The following is a 22937-nucleotide window of genomic DNA, read 5'->3' on the forward strand; positions in this document are numbered from 1 at the left end:
AGAGGTAGAGAGAGAGAGAGAGAGAGAGAGAGGTAGAGAGAGAGAGAGAATAAAGGCATATTTTTTTTGTGTGTGCTTGTGCCATGGATTATAAAAAAGGGCATTTAAATTTTAATGTTCCTAAAGTGCAAAACTATATGTTACGCAACTGTTCTGTATGAAACTAGCCTAGCTGCGCATCAGTAGGCCAGCCATCCATGCTGCTCATGCCTGTAACTCCCTCCATCCATGTGCATGATCCCCCTCTCCCTCTGCCCACCGTCCGTTCGCTTCGTCGGGTCGGCCCAGACTAAAATGTTTGTGGCCCACCGTACTCCAACTGGCTGCGGGGCCATAGGTGGGGCGGAGTTTTGTAGTCTACAATGACTGAGGGTGAAGTGATGTCACTGAGTGTGTATAAAGTGTGTGTATGGTAGGGGAGGTGCTTTGACCAATTATGATAGGTCACTGAGTGTATGTGTGTGTGTAGTGTATGTGAGAGAAAGAGAGTGTGTGTATGGTAAGGGGGGCTGCTTTGTTGTGGGTAGAGCCACGGCAGTGACATACCACAGCTGCCCATGTGGTAAGGCGGCTAGGCAAGGGGCCACCCCGGGGATTCGCACAACGCTGACTGTCTGTGAGCGTAATGGGCTGAGACGTGCCACCACTGCTGCAGCAGCGGACTTTAGCCAGCCAATGACACACCGCAGCCGAGGAGAAAAAAGCCCCCCCCCCCCAAGCAGTCTCCTGATACAATGGTTCATTTAAACTTCACAGGGATAATAACATTGACCTTATACGTGGTTAGAAGATAACACAAATCAGCAAGCCATTTTAAATATATTTTCACTTTTCTCTCAGTCTCATAATCTTAACTATATAACCTCAATTCAGTTACCTGAAATATAAGCATTAGAGAATTAACTATTTTAGCTTGTTATTTACATGACTGAGTGAATTATGCTAATTCCCCAAGATATCACTGCAGGGACAATGTCATCTCTCAACCCTGGAATTGCTGCTGTGTGTGAAAGAGGGAGAGAGAGGCAGAGGGAGAGAGAGGCAGACAGAGAGAGAGAGGCAGAGGGAGAGAGAGGCAGAGGGAGAGAGAGGCAGAGGGAGAGAGAGGCAGACGGAGAGAGAGGCAGAGGGAGAGAGAGGCAGAGGGAGAGAGAGGCAGACGGAGAGAGAGGCAGAGGGAGAGAGAGGCAGACGGAGAGAGAGAGGCAGACGGAGAGAGAGAGGCAGACGGAGAGAGAGAGGCAGAGGGAGACAGGCATTTGGAGAGAGAGGGAGAGAGAGGCATTTGGAGAGAGAGGGAGAGAGAGGCATTTGGAGAGAGAGGGAGGCATTCGGAGAGAGAGAGAGGGAGAGAGAGGCATTCGGAGAGAGAGGGAGAGAGAGAAGCAGAGGGAGGAAGGCAGAGGGAGAGAGAGAGGCAGAGGGAGAGAGAGAGGCAGAGGGAGAGAGAGAGGCAGAGGGAGAGAGAGAGGCAGAGGGAGAGAGAGAGGCAGAGGGAGAGAGAGGCAGAGCGAGGCAGAGGGAGGGAGAGAGGCAGAGCGAGGCAGAGGCAGAGCGAGGCAGAGGCAGAGCGAGGCAGAGGGAGAGAGAGGCAGAGAGAGGCAGAGGGAGAGAGAGAGGCAAACAGAGAGGCATTTGGAGAGAGAGGGAGGCATTCGGAGAGAGAGAGAGGGAGAGAGAGGCATTCGGAGAGAGAGGGAGAGAGAGAAGCAGAGGGAGGAAGGCAGAGGGAGAGAGAGAGGCAGAGGGAGAGAGAGGCAGAGGGAGAGAGAGGCAGAGGGAGAGAGAGGCAGAGGGAGAGAGAGGCAGAGGGAGAGAGAGGCAGAGGGAGAGAGAGGCAGAGGGAGAGAGAGGCAGACGGAGAGAGAGGCAAAGAGAGGCAGACGGAGAGAGAGGCAAAGAGAGGCAGACGGAGAGAGAGGCAGAGAGAGGCAGAGGGAGAGAGAGGCATTCGGAGAGAGAGGGAGAGAGAGGCATTCGGAGAGAGAGGGAGAGAGAGAAGCAGAGGGAGAGAGAGAGAGGCAGACAGAGAGGCAGAGGGAGAGAGAGAGGCAGACAGAGAGGCAGAGGGAGAGAGGCAGAGGGAGAGAGAGGCAGAGGGAGAGAGAGGCAGAGGGAGAGAGAGGCAGAGGGAGAAAGAGGCATTTGGAGAGAGAGAAGCAGAGGGAGAGAGAGAGGCAGACGGAGAGGCAGAGGGAGAGAGAGAGAGAGGCAGAGGGAGAGAGAGGCAGAGGCAGAGGGAGAGAGAGGCAGAGGGAGAGAATGGCTGAAAAACGTCTCCATCTGGTGTTATCACACCGTAACTGCAGCAGTACAGTAGAGCAAAGCCCATGCAATGGTACTACATTCAGTCAGGGTTGAGGTCAATTCCCTTTCCATTCACTCAATTCAGGAAGTAAACTGCCCTCATTGAAACATTGACTGAATTGACCCCAAACCTACATACAGTACACCTACAAGTCTGGCTCCCCTCTCTCAACCCACAGCAAATATATAGGAAACAAACCAATGAAATTGTTCAGAAAAGGGAATTTAATGAGACGTAAAAAAAAAAAAAAAAAAAGATTACCCATTCCAGCCTATGTGAAGCGATGTTGGCACTCTCCAGCGTATGTGTGGTGAGCTTTCTCCAGTCCAGTGCAGAGCAGAGGGTGTTTGAGGAGAGGTAAAAAAGACCCTAAGGGTTACCGTTCGTTCGCACATCATGTGTTCGCATGGAGGAGAGGTCACTACGGGAGAGCCCATCTGTCTCTCACTGCAGGGGGAAAGACGCACAATAAAAATAACAACAGTAAACAGACAAAGGGGGTAAAAAAAAGGAAAAATCAACACAGCGGTTGGAAGTAAAACAGCTGGAGACGCTCGAGGGGAGCTCAGGTAGCCTGTGTGTGGAGAACACCTAGAACACTGTGGTCCTCTGGGTATAGTCTGCTCTCCTCTCCACTCTCTCTCCTCCAAACGGAATGTCTCTGTGTGATCATGTAATGGCCGACGCCGTCTCTGCGGCTGCTCCTCTCTCCTATACCACAGCATACTGCTGATAGAGCAGCTCACGGATCTTATAGTAGTCATCACACAGACAACCCTCCAGGCCGATGCGCCCTGCCTCCGTCTGTACAGGGGGGATGGCGATATTGACAAGGGTTAGAGGGGTCACACGCATAATCACCGAAAGCTCCCAACAACTGTTTTTTCTCCTTTTACATCCACAAATAGATGTGGAATAGAGATGGAGTGGTGCTGACTTTTGTACGCAGCAGAAATTGTTTGTTTGCACATAGGTTCTAAGTCTTGCCCCTTCAGTCTACAAACTACTTACAACAGAGTAAAATAGATTGTTTAATCCTTTGTGTCATCGTTCCTTCCCCAGAGCATTCTTGTAAATAAATAAGAATTGGTTTTCAATTAAATTAAAGTTAGATAATAGGTACATACATACAGTTGAAGTCAGAAGTTGACATACACCTTAGCCAAATACATTTAAAAACTCAGTTTTTCACAATTCCTGACATTTAATCCTAGTAAAAATCCCCTATCTTAGGTCAGTTAGGATCACCACTTTATTTTAAGAATGTGAAATGTCAGAATAATAGTAGAGATAATTATTTATTTCAGCTTTTATTTCTTTCATCACATTCCCAGTGGGTCAGAAGTTAGTATTTGGTGGCATTGCCTTTAAATTGTTCAACTGGGTCAAACTGACTTCCTGACATAATTTTCCTTCCTCATGATGCCATCTATTTTGTGAAGTTCACCAGTCCCTCCTGCAGCAAAGCACTTCCACAGCATGATGCTGCCACCCCTGTGCTTCACGGTTGGGATGGTGTTCTTCAGCTTGCAAGTGTTCCCCTTTTTCCTCCAAACATAATGATGGTCATTATGGTCAAACAGTTCTATTTTCGTTTAATCAGACCAGAGGACATTTCTCCAAAAAGTACAATCTTTGTCCCCATCTGCAGTTGCAAACCGTAGTCTGACTTTTTTATGGCGGTTTTGGAGAAGTGGCTTCTTCCTTGCTGAGCGGCCTTTCAGGTTATGTCGATATAGGACTCGTTTTACTGTGGATATAGATACTTTTGCACCCGTTTCCTCCAGCATCTTCACAAGGTCCTTTGCTGTTGTTCTGGGATTGATTTGCACTTTTCGCACCAAAGTACGTTCATCTCTAGGAGACAGAAAGCGTCTCCTTCCTGAGCTGTATGACGGCTGTATGGTCCCATGGTGTTTATACTTGCGTACTATTGTTTGTACAGATGAACGTGGTACCTTCAGGCATTTGGAAATTGCTCCCAATGATGAACCAGACTTGTGGAGGTCTACAATTATTTTCTGAGGTCTTGGCTGATTTCTTTTGATTTTCCCATGATGTCAAGCAAAGAGGCACTGAGTTTGAAGGTAGGCCTTGAAATACATCCACAGGTACACCTCCAATTGACTCAAATGATGTAAATTAGCCTATCAGAAGCTTCTAAAGCCATTACATTATTTTCTGGAATTTTCCAAGCTGTTTAAAGGCAGTCAACTTAGCGTATGTAAACTTCCGACCCACTGGAATTGTGATACAGTGAATTATAAGTGAAATAATCTGTCTGTAAACAATTGTTGGAAAAATGACTTGTGTCATGCACAAAGTAGATGTCCTAACCGATTTGCCAAAACTATAGTTTGTTAACAAGACATTTGTGGAGTGGTTGAAAAAAGAGTTTTAATGACTCCAAACTAAGTGTATGTAAACTTCCGACTTCAACTGTATATAATAGGTCTGCAATAGGATGCCATTTTGTATCCCAGCTTTTTGTTGAAAAACATGCCACCCCATGCACCCTTTGGGCCCATTTCCCCTTTCTCATACAGCAGGTCAGGGATGGTGTTGGCTAATGCTGTCAAAGAGAGCTGAATGAACTGAATGAATGACTGTGGCTGTACTGTGCTGGGGGGGGAAGGACAGACGGACAGACAACTCACCCTGCGGACGGCCACCATGTTGTTACACACCAGCACTCCTCCCACAAACTCAGCCTGGATGCCCTCCCTCAGCAGCACCTGCTTGAAGTCGGACAGTCGCGGCTCGTTGATGAACACCGACTGGTGGCCTGGGATCTGTGAGTTAGACAGGGTGTGTATTGGTTAGAACCAGAACACATTCTATACAACTGATCTTAGACCAGTTGGACTCTATGGCTGCGTTTACACAGACAGCCCAATGCTGATATTTTTTCCACTAATTGGTCTTTTGTCCAATCAGATGAGCTCTTTTGCCACGGTCATGCCAAAATATCAGAATTGGGCTGCCTGTGTAAACGCAACCTATGTGGATTAGTGGAACCACAACCATACCGTTTCTGTACATCTGAACTCAGATCAGTATGACTCTAAGGACTATGTTTGACTAAGGCTGCATTTACACAGGCAGCCCATTCAGATCTTTTGACCATTTATTGGCAAAAGAGCTGATCTGATTGGTCAAAATATGTAATTAGTGAAAAAAAGATAATTGGGCAGCCTGTGTAAATGCAGCCTTTGAGTAACAATTTCAGTTAAACAATTTGAATGCTTGAAAAAGAAAAAGGAGAGCCTCACACTCTAGGAGCTCAGATGCAATAATTTAATAACCAACGTTTCGACAGACAAGCTGTCTTCATCAGGGTATGAACATTCCAAAATCTTACAGTGAAACATCAAACATCAAATATTTTCTAAGGATACTGTGGCATTTTAGAGGCAATAATCAAACTGCAAATTACTTTGCTATTCCTACTACATGTAATAGCAGTGGCAGTTTAGAGCCGAAAAAGACACCCATGTTCGCTGCACACTACCTTCTCAGGCTTTTTGCTAACGATAGTGACATTTCGCAACTTCATGGCTAACACAAAACAAATGGAATGTGTTAGCTAACGTTCACAAAGTATATCCCTTATTGAATCAGTTGAACTGAATGGACTCTGTGGAACCACAACCGTACAGTTTATATATTGGTAAATCTGACTTCAGATCAGTTGGACTCTCTGTGGATTAGTTCAGGGCTCTAGACAAACTTTTTCCACTTTTTCAGTTGATGGCACCAGCACATGATTTGATCGCACCAATTTTTCATGGCTGCGTGGCAATAATGACCTGACTTGCGTCCCATAATGAACCTGCATTTCATATAGAACCAGGCTAATAATGACTAGCCATCTTTTAAATTAACATGACATTCAGGTACACTACATGATCAAATGTATGTGGACACCTGCTCATCGAACATTTCATTTAGAAATCATGGGCATTAATATGGAGTTGGTCCACCCTTTGCTGCTATAACAGCCTCCACGCTCCTGGGAAGGCTATTCACTAAATGTTGGAACATCGCTGCGGGGACTTGCTTCCATTCAGCCACAAGAGCATTAGTGAGGTCGGGCACTGATGTTGTGCGATTAGGCCTGGCTCGCAGTCGGCGTTCCAATTCATCCGAAAGGTGTTCGATTGGGTTGAGGTCAGGGCTCTGTGCAGGCCAGTCAAGTTCTTCCACACCGATCTCGACAAACCATTGCTGTATGGACCTCGCTTTGTGCACAGAGGCATTGTCATGCTGAAATAGGAAAGGGCCTTCCCCAAACGGTTGCCATAAAGTTGCAAGCACAGAATCGTCTAGAACAGGCCTGGGCAACTCCAGTCCTCGGGGGCCTGATTGGTGTCACACTTTTGCCCCATCCCTAGCAAACACAGCTGATTTAAACTTACTGCATTTTTAACTGAAGATCATGATTAGTTGATTATTGGAGTCAGGTGTGTTAGCTGGGGCTGGGGCAAAAGTGTGACACCAATCAGGCCCCCGAGGACTGGAATTACCCAGGCCTGGTCTAGAATGTCATTGTATGCTGTAGCATTAAGATTTCCCTTCACTGGAACTAAGGAGCCTAGCCCAAACCATAAAAAACAGCCCCAGACCATTATTCCTCCTCCACCAAACTTTACTGTTGGTACTATGCATTGGGGCAGGTAGCGTTCTCCTGGCATCCGCCAAACTCAGATTTGTCCGTCGGACTGCCAGATGGTAAAGCGTGATTTATCACTCCAGAGAACGCACTTCCACTGCTCCAGAGTCCAATGGTGGCGAGCTTTACACCCCTCCAGCCGACGCTTGGCATTGCGCATCTTGCGATCTTAGGCTTGTGTGCGGCTGCTCGGCTATGGAAACCCGTTTCATGAAGCTCCCAACAAACAGTTATTGTGCTGACGTTGTTTCCAGAGGCAGTTTGGAACTCGGTAGAGAGTGTTGCAACCGAGGACAGACGATTTTACATGCTACATGCTTCAGCACTTGGTGGTCCCGTTCTGTGAGCTTGTGTGGCCTACCACTTCGCGCCTGAGCCGTTGCTTGATTTTATACACCTGTCAGCAACGGGTGTGGCTGGAATAGCCAAATCCACTCATTTGAATGGGTGTCCACATACTTTTGTATATATAGTGTACATTGTTGTTAGGAGGGGAAAAAATAAAACCTTTATGCAATCTCAAAAAGGGTGTTATTGGTAGCGATTCTTAACAGTCACTCTACAGTTGTAGGGCCCTATAAAATCTGTTTTATCTTTTGGAAAATTCTGTTTTCCCGGTTTTATGATCCAGGTTTCCGAGTTAGTTTTTCAGGATTTTACTCTCAAAATCACACTTTTTGTTAATAGAAAAAAAATACAAAAATGTGATGTTCCAAGTCCACAACAATGTTTGAACCACATCAGCAGACCACTTTAGAGGTCTGGGAACAATAAAAAACAAACAATTTGTTTTGCCCTTTAATTCAATTCCACGCCTAGTAAGAGACTGTTGTGTTTGGCTAGCTGTGTTTTTGTACTGTAGGTTACAATGTACAGTGTAGGCTACATGTGATGGCAGAGTTTGCAAAACAAATGCCCTGTGATTGATACAAATCATCATTAAATTATTCTGACAGGTAGGCCTACTTTGCAGTCAACATTTAATTGGGAACATTTAATTGATGACCGAATTGCACATCGCAAAGATTCAACCAAGACTTTGGACCAAACTTTTTGAATACCTGGTTTGCATACACATTGATTGCTGTTTGAATAAATTATGATAATAAATATTTTTAAAGGAAATTGTGAACCAAAAACTGACGGGACCAGCGAAATCTTTTTTCACTGGCACCCTAGCGATCAATAAACAATTGGTGTCGCACTGCCAAATCAAAGGGTCGCAAATGCAAGTGTTTTGGCCGCAGTTTGGCCCTGTAGTGCAACTACAACTTCATAGCTTCTTTACATCTGATCTCAGATCAGCTTGACTCTGACTGTGGACTCTGTGGAACCATAACCATATTTTCTAGGGCTGGGAATTGCCAGGGACCTCACGATCCAATTTTATCACGATACTTCGGTGCCGATACGATATGTATTGTGATTCTCACGATTCTATATGTATTGCGATTTCATGTTCCAAACATATTGCTCACTATATGTCTGCTGCAGAGACAAGATAGCATGAGAAAATGAGTTTTGATCAGTCATGGAACCAAAAGTGCTGAAAACATGTTGGCTCACTATTTAAAAAGAAGATGGAGAACAAGCTATTGGATGAAAAATACCAGAGTTTTGGCGCAGGTACAGCCGACTAGCGCTACCTAGCTAACGCTATCTAGCTAAATAAAATAGATTCTATTTTTTATACAAATCGATACTTGGGAGTCAAATATCGATATCATATCATCCAAAAATAATATTGCGATATGTAACTATCGATATTTCCCCCCATTACTAATATTTTCTATACATCTGATCTCAGATCAGTTGAACTCGGTGGACTCCCTTCTCTCGCTTGCTAAATTAACCACAGGCTAGCTTTCTTCCTGTGCATTCTACTGCTCTTTGGGTCTATTGTCATATTGGCACTCCTCGATCTGTCTCCGCCTTTATGTCCCAACAAGGTCAACCCATCATTTCCCTCTCTGAATAAAAAACGGTCCTGGGATCAACTCTCTTGTCTCCCTCTCCCTTGGGGTCAGCTCTTTCCCATCCTCTTCTACTGAGGACAAAGCCACCTCTTTTTGCACTCTTCCCATCACCTCTCTCCCTTTAGCTGAACTAAGGGATTATAGCCAACCCTCCCCTCTTCTCTACCCTCCTCTCTGTCTATCCACAGTATCTCGCTAAGGTACTTCTCTTCCTCTCTCATCTCCTCTTCCCCTCTATCTCTCACCTGGTGGGCGGGCAGGGGCTCCAGGGTGGGGATGACATCACTCTCCTCCGACGGCTCGCGCACGTCCTCGCCAAACAGCGTCTTCATGGCGCGCTGCTGTGCCACCACGCTGTGGTCTGTGGCACCGTCGTCAGCAGGGGTCACTTCCATGTCCAGCTCACCATCCTCCGCGGCCTCCTCGCCGGCTCCCTTTTCGCCCTTCACCACGCCCTCCTCGGGCAGCACACCTGTGTCCACCTTGACCACGCGCATGTCCAGCACGCCGTCGATCCACGCCAGCTCCGTATCCTTGGCGCGACAAAACTGCAGCGAGCTCACCAGCGAGTCTTTCAACCGCACCTGGGGAGGAAGAATACAATATTTTATGTATATATAGTATAAGTGCTTAAGCTTAACATTAAAATGTTTCTGTACACAAGCAAACTGCTTAACTGGGTCCCATATAGCTCAGTTGGTAGATCATGGTGCTTGTAATGCCAAGATAGTGGGTTCGATTCCCGGGACCACCTGTACGTAATATTTATGCACGCATGACTAACTCGCTTTTGGATAAAAGCGTCTGCTAAATGGCATATATTATAATAATATTATTATAAACCTTATACACAATTGACCCATTGTCATGTTCAGAATTCTAAGATGGCTTGACCTGGGTTAGATTAGTTACAGTTACTAAAGCACATCAACTTTCTGATTGGTGAATTGTGATAACACAAAATTCTATGTCAATTGGTCAATTATTCACAATCATACAGGGCATCTGTCCCAAAATATCTTGAATTACCATGGCATTTTGTATAAAATCCTAACCCCTGACTGACCTGGTAGATGTGTGTCTCACTGGTGGCGTCCACAGTCTCCTGCAGCTTCGGCGTGTAGACCTTGATGTCCTTGGTGAAGGCCTTGCAGGACTCGGCCAGGTCCAGGCTGGCCTCGGGAGGGCCGTGCACGATCACCAGCTGCCGCGGCTTCATCTGGTTGATGATCTTCTTGATAGAGTCGCCGTCCGAACGCCCCTCGTAGTCGATGTACGTCACCCTGGCTCTGCACAGAATGATCAGATAAGAATGTATCATTTCCATATATTTGAAATATGCATTATTAGGATAAAGTGATTTTAAATGTGATGTAAAAAAAATACTATCAGTGGTATTCAACCGGCGGTCCGCAGAGATACTGTAAGGAGTCCGCGAAAATTATAATTTATATAAAACATGTTTTATTTCAATGTTTTTATTAATATCGCTAGGAACAGTAGAATAAACACATTTTGAATGACGTACCTACAGTAGAAAAGAGGAGAATGTTCTTTCTAATGATGCCAACTTTATCTCTTAACTCATAATATTGAGCAAATTACACTCACTGGAGTATCTGGCATAGGCTTTGAAAAAGCACCCGTGAACAGGCTACAAGTGCCACTGGCTGCTGGTAAGCTTTCTTGACTTGGACATACATTTTTGCCAAAACATGGCTAACCTTTCTTTAACCAGCTACTCTTAGCAAAAAATGTGTTTGAGTTACCTTTCTAGCTAATACTTCCTATTCCAATTATGTGGGGAGATCAAAATAATGAAAAATGATCTACCAAAGCTATTCATTAAAAAAAAAGTTGATTACTTTTTCATGCCATTAACATTCACCTGATGACAAGACATGTGAATGTTTATTTTTCTTGCTAACGTATGATGGGGGTCCCTGGGTCGCCGGTTTGCCTGAGAGGGGGTCCTTGACACTCTACTCAGCAAATTGGATGTAGTCTATCACAGTGCCATCCATTTTGTCACCAAAGCCCCATATACTACCCACCACTGTGACCTGTACGCTCTTGTTGGTTGGTCCTCACTACATATTTGTCGCCAAACCCACTGGCTCCAGGTCATCTATAAATCACTGCTAGGCAAATCCCCGCCTTATCTTAGCTCATTGGTCAACATAGCAACACCCACCCGTAGTATGCGCTCCAGCAGGTATATCTCACTGGTCATCCCCAAAGCCAACACCTCCTTTGGCCGCCATTCCTTCCAGTTCTCTGCTGCCAATGACTGGAACGAACTGCAAAAATCTCTGAAGCTGGAGACTCTTATCTCCCTCACTAACTTTAAGCATCAGTTGTCAGAGCAGCTTACCGATCACTACACCTGTACACAGCCCTTCTGAAATTAGCCCACCCAACTACCTCATCCCCATATTGTTATTTATTTTGCTCATTTGCACCCCAGTATGTCTATTTGCACATCATCTCTTGCACATCTATCATTCCAGTGTTAATACTAAATTGTAATTATTTTGCACTATGGCCTATTTATTGCCTTACCTCCATAACTTACTACATTCGCACACACTGTATATATATTTTCGGTTGTATTTTTGACTTTGTGTTTTGTTTATTCCATATGTAACTCTGTGTTGTTGTTTTGTAATCGCACTGCTTTGCTTTATCTTGGCCAGGTCGCAGTTGTAAATGAGAACTTGTTCTCAACTGGCTTACCTGGTTAAATAAAGGTAAATAATAAGGCGCTTTTAATATTCTTTGCAAATTAAAATATATTTTTAGTCTTGGCATGTCCACAAGGATCATTAAAATCCCAAACGTACACGTTTCAGCACTATGTCTTCCTTGTAAATCATTAGAATATAAATATGAGTCATATAGATTTTTGCAATGAGAGGCTCTCTGAAGAAGTCTGCTTTAAATGTAGGTGGGTGGGGCCCACTTACTTGATCTCTAGGTTCTCTGTAGTGGAGGTACACTTGGTGGGTACTTTGGATGAGGAGTCTTGGTCCATGGGTTCGTCTCCTTTGGCCATGCCTGACTCCAGCTTGTTCTTCTCCTCCTCTGTGGCCTGGAGCTCTGGTACCAGGAAGTCCTCCGGTCTGGAGACAGTCATATTCATTAATACATCATTTTGTGAAGTTAGCTCCGCTTCAACAAAAAATCCAATGCATAGGTCATTATTCAAAGGGATCTCATGTTTCGATTTCTAGGTTCTAGTGAGGTAAAAGTCAGTGTGTGCAGAGCATGTTTACACTTCTGTGCCGACTGAACTGTACTGGCGCTGATATTTCCCTTTCACATCGTCTTGTCCAGCACGGTTCCAGCATCTATGGTTGATGCATAACCAGGTCAGCACAGCTCAGTTTGGATCAGTGCCTTAGTGTGAAAAGGGTAATAGTGAACTGACTACAGTACCTGATGATCTCTCCGTACTCGTCCCATTTGACCCTCTCCTCGTGGGTTGGGAACATGGGGTAGGACTTTTTGGCCTGTTTGAAGAAGCTGCCCTTGCGGACGCCGTCTCCCTTCATCATCAGGTCGTGGTGTTTGGTCTTCACTACCGCTGGCAGCTCCAGGTCATCCTCCATGTCGCTCTCGTCACTGGAGTCCACATCCACCCTGAGAGACACAAATATATTAGACTCACACAATCTCGCTGTCTTTCTTCAACTCAAAGACAAAACATCTTCATTCCCGGACACCAACTTTATGAATCTGTGCACATGCGCGCAACACACACAGAACGATACCCACCTCTGGGAATATTATTCACACAGTGCCCAAATATTGTAAATAAGCTGAGGCCCAAAACACAGAAACAGTGTCAGTGACTCACTCTTTTTCTTGTTCAAGTTTTTTGGCAGCTTCCTTCTTCATTCTCTCTTTCTCCAGGTATTCTTCCAGCTCCCTGCCTTCCAGCTTTACCCGTTTTCTAATCTGTCAACATGACAAGAAAATGAAATGACAAAAATAAATAAGGGAGAGGAACAGCGCGAACGCCAGTGACACATCAAGCTGTTCCACGCTTGAGTTGAGACGGAAACAGAGACAGAAAGAGCCCTAGGGACACGCTACACCAAAATAAATACATCCAAAACGCTATCACTCTGTGCCAAAATGGCCGCACGGCTGCTCTTCTGCCCCCTACAGCCTTCTCCTATAGCAGGGGTCTCCTATTTTTTGGGCCCCCCAAAGCCCCCCATATTAATTATGCATAAAATGTTGTTTTTAAGTATCGGATCCAAATGTAATGTCCCAAGAAGAAGTTACCCCACCAAAATAATGATAAGGCAAGCGTGCTTTGTTGTGCTGAAGTGTGGCACGGTATACCAGTACCACGGTACGGTACCAAAACCTCATGATACTAGTACAGTTTCAAATGATACTACCAACTTTTTCCGCCCTACCGATATAAAGAACCTGCTGGCGCCTGTTATAAAATGTTTATACATTTAGTTTGGTTTATAAATTCGGTTGAATTTAAGCAACAGCCACTAGTCTCTAGTCCAATAATATCCACTTCCCTTTCAAGCGCATATCACCTGTGTCAGCTGTAATCAGCCAGCCGCATCCTTCTCTCTGTCTGCTCTTTGCGCGCATCTATTCCTCCGTCAGTTTATTTAAATATAATTTAACCGTGATGGCGAGCGGGGATGCAGACCCAGACCCTGATGAGTCTTCTGTTGTTAGAATTGTACATTTGTTACATTGGATTAGTGCGCAAAGTGAGCAATGCTGACACATTGTATCATTTCATCACCTGTTATAACAAAGAGCACAGACCAGTCTGAGTAGAGTTTGCAAGTTCACTGCCTCAGTGTCAGGGAGGGGAAATGGAGCACCGCAACAAGAATGTTTGCAGCTTTACAGCAAAGAAAACGGCTTGTCTCTAGCCTATACGGTTAAAAATGATTACCCATATTATCGAGATTCGCACGCATTTTATATAACTTCAGAAACCATGTCGCGGGCCGTTTTAAACTAATCCCGGGTCGCTAACTATTGGTTTGATAACAAACAACGTTGTTCAGTCACGTTACCTAGCTAGCTAACAACCTGGTAACTTGACACAAGGTTTAGGTAAATTTGATTGGCACAGGAAGAAAGGAAAAGGTTCTGCTACTCATGAGATGTGCTTTAAAGGTAGGATTCATATAGGCCTAATGAAAGACTAAACTATATCAAACATTATGTATTTCTGGTGCTCCTTACATTCTGTTTGGTGCCTAACGTTTTAAAAGTTGGGAGCAGTGTGTGTGTGTGGAAGGGAGGGAGAGAGAGAGAGAGAGAGTGTGTGTGTGTGGAAGGGAGGGAGAGAGAGAGTGTGTGTGTGGAAGAGAGGGAGAGAGAGAGAGAGAGTGTGTGTGTGGAAGGGAGGGAGAGAGAGTGTGTGTGTGGAAGGGAGGGAGAGAGTGTGTGTGTGTGGAAGGGAGGGAGAGAGAGAGAGAGAGTGTGTGTGTGGAAGGGAGGGAGAGAGAGTGTGTGTGTGGAACGGAGGGAGAGAGTGTGTGTGTGTGGAAGGGAGGGAGAGAGAGAGAGAGAGTGTGTGTGTGGAAGGGAGGGAGAGAGAGTGTGTGTGTGGAAGGGAGGGAGAGAGTGTGTATGTGTGGAAGGGAGGGAGAGAGTGTGTATGTGTGGAAGGGAGGGAGAGAGAGTGTGTGTGTGGAAGAGAGGGAGAGAGTGTGTGTGTGTGGAAGAGAGAGAGAGTGTGTGTGTGTGGAAGAGAGGGAGAGAGTGTGTGTGTGGAAGGGAGGGAGAGAGTGTGTGTGTGGAAGGGAGGGAGAGAGTGTGTGTGGAAGGGAGGGAGAGAGTGTGTGTGTGGAAGGGAGGGAGAGAGTGTGTGTGTGGAAGGGAGGGAGAGAGTGTGTGTGTGGAAGGGAGGGAGAGAGTGTGTGTGTGTGTGGAAGGGAGGGAGGGAGAGAGTGTGTGTGTGTGGAAGGGAGGGAGGGAGAGAGTGTGTGTGTGTGGAAGGGAGGGAGAGAGTGTACATCCATCCGACCTCACAACCGCAGACCACGTGTTTGGGAACATTGTGAACAGAGTGCCCCATGGTGGCGGTGGGGTAATGGTATGGGCAGACATAAGCTACGGACAACGAACACAATTGCATTTTATCGATGGCAATTTTAATGCACAGAGATACCGTGATGAGATCCTGAGGCCCATTGTTGTGCCATTCATCCGCTGCCATCACCTCATGGTTCAGCATGATAAAGCACGGCCCCATGTCGCAAGGATCTGTACACAATTTCTGGAAGCTGAAAATGTCCCCGTTTTTCAATGGCCTGCATACTCACCAGACATATTACCCATTGAGCATGTTTGGGATGCTCTGGATCGACGTGTACAACAGCGTGTTCCAGCTCCCGCCAATATACAGCAACTTCGCACAGCCATTGAAGAGGAGCATGCCACAATAAACAGCCTGATCAACTCTATGCGAAGAAGATGTGTCGCGCTGCATGAGGTAAATGGTGGTCACACCAGATACTCCCTGGTTTTCTGATCCACGCCTACTTTTCTTTAAGGTATCTATGACCAACAGATGCATATCTGTATTCCCAGTCATGTGAAATCCATAGATTAGGCCTAATGAATTTATTTCATTTGACGGATTTCCTTATATGAACTGTAACTCAGTAAAATCTTTGAAATTGTTGCATGTTGCGTTTATTTTTGTTCAGTATACTAACCAGATGTGTTAAAGGCCCTGTGCAGTCAAAAGCGTGATTGTCCTGTATTTTATATATATTTCCACACTATGAGGTTGGAATAATACTGTGAAATTGTGAAAATAATGATAATGCCCTTTTAGTGTAAGAGCTGTTTAAAACTTTCTGCCCGTTTTGCTGGGATGGAGTTTTGGCCTTCAATGGTGACATCATCAAGCGGCAAATTAGTTAATAGACCAAGAAGAGAGTTCCAAACCTCTTCTTGGCCAATAACAGCTAATTTTCAGTCTTCCCCTCCACACTCAGACCACTCCTAGCAAAATTCTTGCTTGAGAAATTGCCCTTTGCTAAGAAACTATTTTTGTTTGACCATTTTAATTGGAAACAATCTAAGTAAGGTACTGAAATTATTTGATATTGAGATTAAAATGGCTGCATTGGACCAATGGTGTTACATTTGTAGTGTAGGCCTATGAATTGGGCTGCTATTATGCTAATTATGTTCTGGCCTGCAACCACTAGCTCAGAAAAATTGTCCCGAAGCCAAACCTAGTTGGCGACCTCTGTCCTAGTCTCACCTCCAGGTCCAGCATCTTCTCCCCGGGGTTATCGATGAGGTAGCGGCCCAGGGTGCCGGGCGTGGTGCGGTAGGTGAGGATCACTGAGTTCTTGGCCTCCTGGCACCACTGGATGAAGAGCTCGCGGGAGAAGCCAGACTCCAGGTCGGGCTGGCTGCAGAGCACCACCTTGGGGCTGGGCACCCGGGCCAGGTCGGCCAGGCTGTGGCATAGGGACAGGTGGCGGAACTGGAAGGGGTTGTTGCGCTTGTCCTCGAAGCAGCGCATCAGCTTGTCACTCATCCACTCCACCTGTAGGGGAGAATATAACAGTCAGAATCACGACTATTGTTACCATGCCTATTACAATGACAGGATAACCACACAATATTAGCAGGACAGGCGCCGTTTGTAACAACAACATTGTGAGAAATATGAATTCCATGCCACAAAATGCTATCGTTTTAATATTTTTCACAAAATGTATGACTGATCAGTGAGCACTATTGAAAAGTGAACATTAGCACACATTTGATCACATTTCCTCATAGTGAGTGAGCTAGAGACATGTATCTGCTACAGACCTGGGTTCAGATACTATTTGAGATCTTTCAAATACTTTAGCTCTGCTTCATTGAGCTTGCATGGTGCAACTGAACCAATGGAATAGTCCCAAAAGAGCAAATCCCACCCATCTGGCACTGCAGGAAGGCTGAAACAAACAAAGTATTTTGAAGATTGTCTTGTACTGGGTGACCATGTAATGAAAGGGTGTGTGTGTGGCCGAGACCTGAGATTTGGAGAACTCCACCACGTTGTAGCTGACGTTGTTGAGCAAGGCCAGAGAGTAGACCCCGAGCCCAGCGTCCTTCGTCCTCCAGATTTGGTCCAGCAGCTGAGCCAGCTCCAGCACACGGCCCGCCGTATCCACGGCAATCAGCACGTTGCCATCGCCGCGTAGCGTCTCCATCACATTGGCTAAAGGGGGTAATGATTGGCGAATCAGAAAATGTTTTCATATTTAACTAATAGGTATTACTGTAGCCTGGGCCCAGATATGTTTGTGCTGTCTAGCCAACTCCCATGGCCATGACGTGACAGTGACTACAGGAGTTGGCAAGACAGCATAAACCCATTTGTGATCAGGATAGCATTACTGCACACGATTGAGAGTTGATTAACTTACTTAGAAGCTGCTCGTCCCTTTGTTTGCGACGTGGCTGCACGTATGTAGCGTTAAAGGAGTCTGTGATGAGCAGAGAGGGACGACTCACTGACTCCAATGTACACCCATTCAGATGGCTGGAGGAAAGATTTACAATACGTCAAATAGGCGACAAGTGTTGAGGTGTGGCCTGGGTGGTCTAGCGGTCAGTGCCGCCGCCTACAGCACGCCAATGTTGGAGTGGGTTCGAAACTGGCCTACTGCCTTCGTAACATATATCATCTTGCCCACTGTCTCTCCTCTATCCGATAGAAAATACAAAATATGTAAGGGAAAAAAAGGTGACGAGGTAACAGACAAACTAGTAAAAAAAAAAAAAAACGACTTTATATTAAAGTGTGGACACCCCTTCAAAATAGTGGATTCGGCTCTTTCAGCCACACCCGTTGCTGACAGGTGTGTAAACTCGAGCACGCAGCCATGCAATCTCCATAGACAAACATTGGCAGTAGAATGGCCTTACTGAAGAGCTCAGTGAAGTTCAACGTGGCACTGTCATAGGATGCCACCTTTCCAACAAGTCAGTTCGTCAAATTTCTGCCCTGCTAGAGCTGCCCCAGTCAACTGTAAGTGCTGTTAATGTGAAGTGGAAATGTCTCGGAGCAACAACGGCTCAGCCGCAAAATCGTTGGCCACACAACCACGTAAAAATCATCTGTCCTCGGTTGGGTGATTTAAATATTGACTGGCATTCATCAAGCTGCCCACTCAAGAAAAAGCTTAAAACTGTAACCTGTGCCTGCAACCTGGTTCAGGTTATCAGTCAACTTACCACAGTAGTTACAATCAGCACAGGAATTAAAAACATCAACATGTATTGATCACATCTATACTAATGCTGCAGAAACGTGCTTGAAAGCAGTATCCAGATCCATCGGATGTAGTGATCACAATATAGTAGCCATATCTAGGAAAACCAAAGTTCCAAAGGCTGGGCCAAATATAGTGTATAAGAGGTCATGTAGTGATTCCTATGTTGTTGATGTAAAGAATATTTGTTGGTCCGTGGTGTGTAATGAGGAGCAAACAGACGCTGCACTTGACACATTTATGAAATTACTTATTCCAGTTACTAATAAGCATGCACCCATTAAGAAAATGACTAAAAACTGTTAAATCCCTGTGGATTGATGAGGAATTGAAAAATGGTATGGTTGAGAGGGATGAGGCAAAAGGAATGGTAGAGCATGGCGCTTGCAACGCCAGGGTTGTGGGTTCATTTCCCACGGGGGGCAAGTATGAAAAATGTATGCACTCACTAACTGTAAGTCGCTCTGGATAAGAGCGTCTGCTAAATGACTAAAATGTAAAAATAAGTCCGGCTGCACACCCGATTTGCAAACGTATTGCAAATTTGAGAAATCATGTGACTAAACTGAATAAAAAGAAGAAGAAACTACACTATGAAACAAAGATAAATGACATAAAGAATGATAGTAAAAAGCTTTGGAGCACCTTAAATGAAATTTTTGTAAAAAACTCATTCATTGAATCAGATGGCTCATTCATCACAAAACCGACTGATATTGCCAACTACTTTAATTACTTTTTCATTGGCAAGATTAGCAAATTTAGGCCTGACATGCTAGCAACAAATGCTGACACTACACATCCAAGTACATCTGACCAAATTATTAAAGACAAGCATTGTAATTTTGAATTCCGTAAAGTGAGTGTGGAAGAGGTTATTGGCGTCTATCAACAATGACAAGCCACCGGGGTCTGACAACTTGGATGGAAAATTACTGAGGATTATAGTGGATGATATTGCCACTTCTATTTGCCATATTTTCAATTTAAGTCTACTAGAAAGTGTGTGCGTCCAGGCCTGGAGGGAAGCAAAAGTCATTCCGCTACCTAAGAATAGCAAAGCCCCCTTTACTGGCTCAAATAGCCGACCAATCAGCCTGTTACCAACCCTTAGTAAACTTTTGGAAAAAATTGTGTTCGACCAAACAAATTGACAACAGACTTTCAGCACACTTATAGGGAAGAACATTTAACAAGCACAGCACTTACACGAATGACTGATGATTGGCTGAGAGAAATTGTTGATAAAAAGATTGTGGGGGCTGTTTTGTTAGATTTCAGTGTGGCTTTTGACATTATCGATCAGTCTGCTGCTGGAAAAACGTATGTGTTTTGGCTTTACAACCCCTGCTATATTGTGGATAAAGAGTTACCTGTCTAACAAAACACAGAGGGTGTTCTTTAATGGAAGCCTTTCCAACATAATCCAGGTAGAATAAGGAATTCCCCAGGGCAGCGGCCCCTTACTTTTTTCAATCTTTACAAACGATATGCCACTGGCTTTGAGTAAAGCGGATGACTCAACACTATACACGTCAGCTACTACAGCGACTTAAATGACTGCAACACTTAACAAAGAGCTGCAGTTAGTTTCAGAGTGGGTGGCAAGGAATAAATTAGTCCTAAATATTTCTAAAACTAAAAGCATTGTATTTGGGACAAATCATTCACTAAACCTCAACTAAATATTGTAATAAATAATGTGGAAATTGAGCAAGTTGAGGTGACTAAACTGCTTGTGTACCCTGGATTTTAACCTGTCATGGTCAAAACATATTGATACAACAGTAGCTAAGACGGAGAGAAGTCTGTCCATAATAAAGCACTGCTCTACCTTCTTAACAGCACTATCAACAAGGCAGGTCCTACAAGCCCTAGTTGTCGCACCTGGACTACTGTTCAGTCGTGTGGTCAGGTGCCACAAAAATGGACTTAGGAAAATTGCAATTGGCTCAGAACAGGGCAGCACGGCTGGCCCTTGGATGTACAAAGCGCTAACATTAATAATATGCATGTCAATCTCTCCTGGCACTAAGTGGAGGAGAGACTGACTTCATTACTACTTGTATTTATGAGAGGTATTGACATGTTGAATGCACCGAGCTTCATAATAAATACAAACACAAACACTCACTGCCGAGTTCCAAACTGCCTCTGGAACCAACGTCAGCACAAGAACTGTTTGTCAGGAGCTTCATGAAATGGGTTTCCATGGCTGCGCAGCCGCAGACAAGCCATGATGCACAATGCCAAGCGTCGGCTGGAGTGGTGTAAAGCTAGCCGCCATGTGACTCTGGAGCAGTGGAAATGCGTTCTCTGGAGTGATGAATCACGCTTCACCATCTGGCAGTCCGACAGACTAATCTGGGTTTAGCGGATACCAGGAGAATGCTACCTGCCCCAATGCATAGTACCAACAGTAAAGTTTGGTGGAGGAGGAATAATGGTCTGGGGCTGTTTTTCATGGTTCGGGCTAGGCCCCTTCGTTCCAGTGAAGGGAAATCTTAACGCTACAGCATACAACGATATTCTAGACGATTCTGTGCTTCAAACAGTTTCTGTGCTTCCAACAGTTTGCGGAAGGCCCTTTCCTGTTTCAGCATGACAATGCCCCCGTGCACAAAGTCAGGTCCATACAGAAATGGTTTGTCGAGATCGGTGTGAAAGAACTTGACTGCAGAGCCCTGACCTCAACCTCATGAACATCTTTGGGATGAATTGGAACGCTGACTGCAAGCCAGGCTTAATTGCCCAACATCAGTGCCTGACCTCACAATTGCTTGTGGCTGAATAGAAGCAAGTCCCAGCAGCAATGTTCCAACATCTAGTGGAAAGCCTTTCCAGAAGAGTGGAGGCTGTTACAGCAGCAAAGGGGGGACCAATTCCATATTAATGCCCATGATTTTAGAATGCGATGTTCGATGAGCAGGTGTCCACATACCTTTGGTAATGTACTGTACCTTGAAGGTTCAGCAGCTAAATAAACATGCTCTATCCAGTCTCTACTCACATCTCTCGCTTGTGGTTGAAGTCCACCGCGTAAACAATCTCCTCCTCCCCATCCTTCACGATCTTCCAGATTGTCCCTCCAATCATGTGACCAGCAGGAAGTGGAGTGATGGACAGACCATGTCCTTTCCCTGTCCAGAAAAGTAGAAAGGTTGATTGAACCAGTGTTTCAGCTTGAACAAAGAGATTACTCAATAGAAATTATATCATCATCATTCAATCATTATTTAAGACTGATACATGGTTTACTGACCTTTCAGATTTACAATCTGGGAGTACTTCAACTGCTGGATTTTATCGAAAGCGCAGTCCACATCATCCAGGGTGAACAGGTTGAAGTCCTCAGTGTTGTTGCGCGACTACCAAAACAACAGATCACAATAGTGAGAATAGTTTTACAGTGCATGGTCACCTCTTGTTCAATAGGGTGTTGGACATCACCCACATCCCCTAGCCTGGTCCCAGATCTGTTTGTGCTGTCCTGCTGAGTTGGCAAGACAGCACAAACAGATCTGGAACCAGGTTAACATGCTCCTGCCCTTACCTGATACAGGTCATACATGAACATCTGACCCATCTTGTAGACGGGGATGGTGGCGTAGATGGGGCAGTTGAGGCCCAGCTTGCCCACGGCGTAGGGCAGAGCCCCCAGGTGCAAGGGGTCGGGATGAGAGAGGAGCACTGCATCAACCTGGTGGACATACCTATTGATAAGAGAAGGAATGGCCCGTAAGAGATCTGATTGACAGTGACAAGTTCTAGTTGTTGACTTCAGGAATCAATGGGATGTCTAGATAGCTTAATCCGTACCTCCAATCACATTTTGCTCTGCCCGATGTACCCCTTCATGTGTAAATAATCATTAGGCCTATGTTCTGAGTCTTACCAAGTACTCCCTTTGGACAGGCCAAGTACCCCATTGAGAACTACTGGCTTAGATTATGATGTGTGTTCTACCTTTTCATGGCATCAATGATGTCCATAGAGAAGCTCTCATCCCAGCCACAGTCCAGGAGGAAGCGGAACTCATCCACCTGCAGCAGGTAGCAGAGGGCAGACTCCTCCTGCACCCCCGACACGGCGGTCAGTTTGATAATAGAAGTCATTCTCCTCACCTGTCATACTGCAGGGACAAGACACATACCATTTCCAAATAGTTATCAAGAATATGGCTATATTGGAACCACTTTCACATGCAGCAAATATGACTGACAACGAACAGGTCTTATCTTTATAAAAATGTGAACAGACATGGTCCATAAATGGTCCATGGACATGATACACCTACACAGCAATTTTTAACACTATTCATCATACAGAGCTAGCTAGAGATGCCAAGCTACCTATTGAATGTTAGCAGTCCAAGCTAGCTAACGTTAGCTAGCATGCCAAGTTGGCTATCAGACAAATTGTCCTATAAAAATGGGCCATAGATTAACGAGTAACATACCATAAAGTGCCATATAAGTTATCACTAAAATTGAGCAAAGAAATCAATAACATGAACAGTCAAACATTATAATATTATGACATTTTCAGCAACGATTGTCAACGTCTTTCAACTAAGCGGAAGCTTGCCGCTGAAAATGTGAAAGGTCACTGGGAGGTACCATCAAATCATATTTATCGTGTCGTCAATAGAATAACTTTTATTTTCAAAGAAGAAAGGCACAAGTTTTTTTTAC

General features: G+C 45.0%; 1 protein-coding gene across 2 annotated transcripts; it reads right to left on the reverse strand.

Annotated features, from left to right (window-relative positions):
• Positions 1-2510: 2510 nt before the first annotated feature.
• On the reverse strand, positions 2511-22842 carry LOC311108448 (cleavage and polyadenylation specificity factor subunit 2-like). Of its 2 annotated transcripts, XM_084151072.1 has the most exons (16): positions 22703-22842; positions 22210-22375; positions 21797-21956; positions 21506-21611; positions 21254-21383; positions 17395-17510; positions 16999-17186; positions 16230-16520; positions 12816-12916; positions 12395-12598; positions 12232-12306; positions 11923-12078; positions 10023-10245; positions 9202-9540; positions 4966-5100; positions 2520-3112 (listed from the first exon to the last, which is right to left on the reverse strand). In XM_084151072.1, the coding sequence occupies exons 2-16, from the start codon at positions 22356-22358 to the stop codon at positions 3020-3022; spliced, it is 2466 nt and encodes an 821-aa protein (XP_084007198.1). In that variant the 5' UTR covers positions 22359-22375; positions 22703-22842; the 3' UTR covers positions 2520-3019. The 2 variants fall into 2 exon arrangements, with proteins under 2 accessions (XP_084007199.1, XP_084007198.1); XM_084151073.1 differs by lacking the exon at positions 12232-12306 and having other exon boundaries at positions 2511-3112.
• Positions 22843-22937: the final 95 nt, after the last annotated feature.

Source organism: Coregonus lavaretus, assembly GCF_964263955.1.
Source record: "Coregonus lavaretus genome assembly, chromosome: 33".
Lineage (NCBI taxonomy): Eukaryota > Metazoa > Chordata > Actinopteri > Salmoniformes > Salmonidae > Coregonus > Coregonus lavaretus.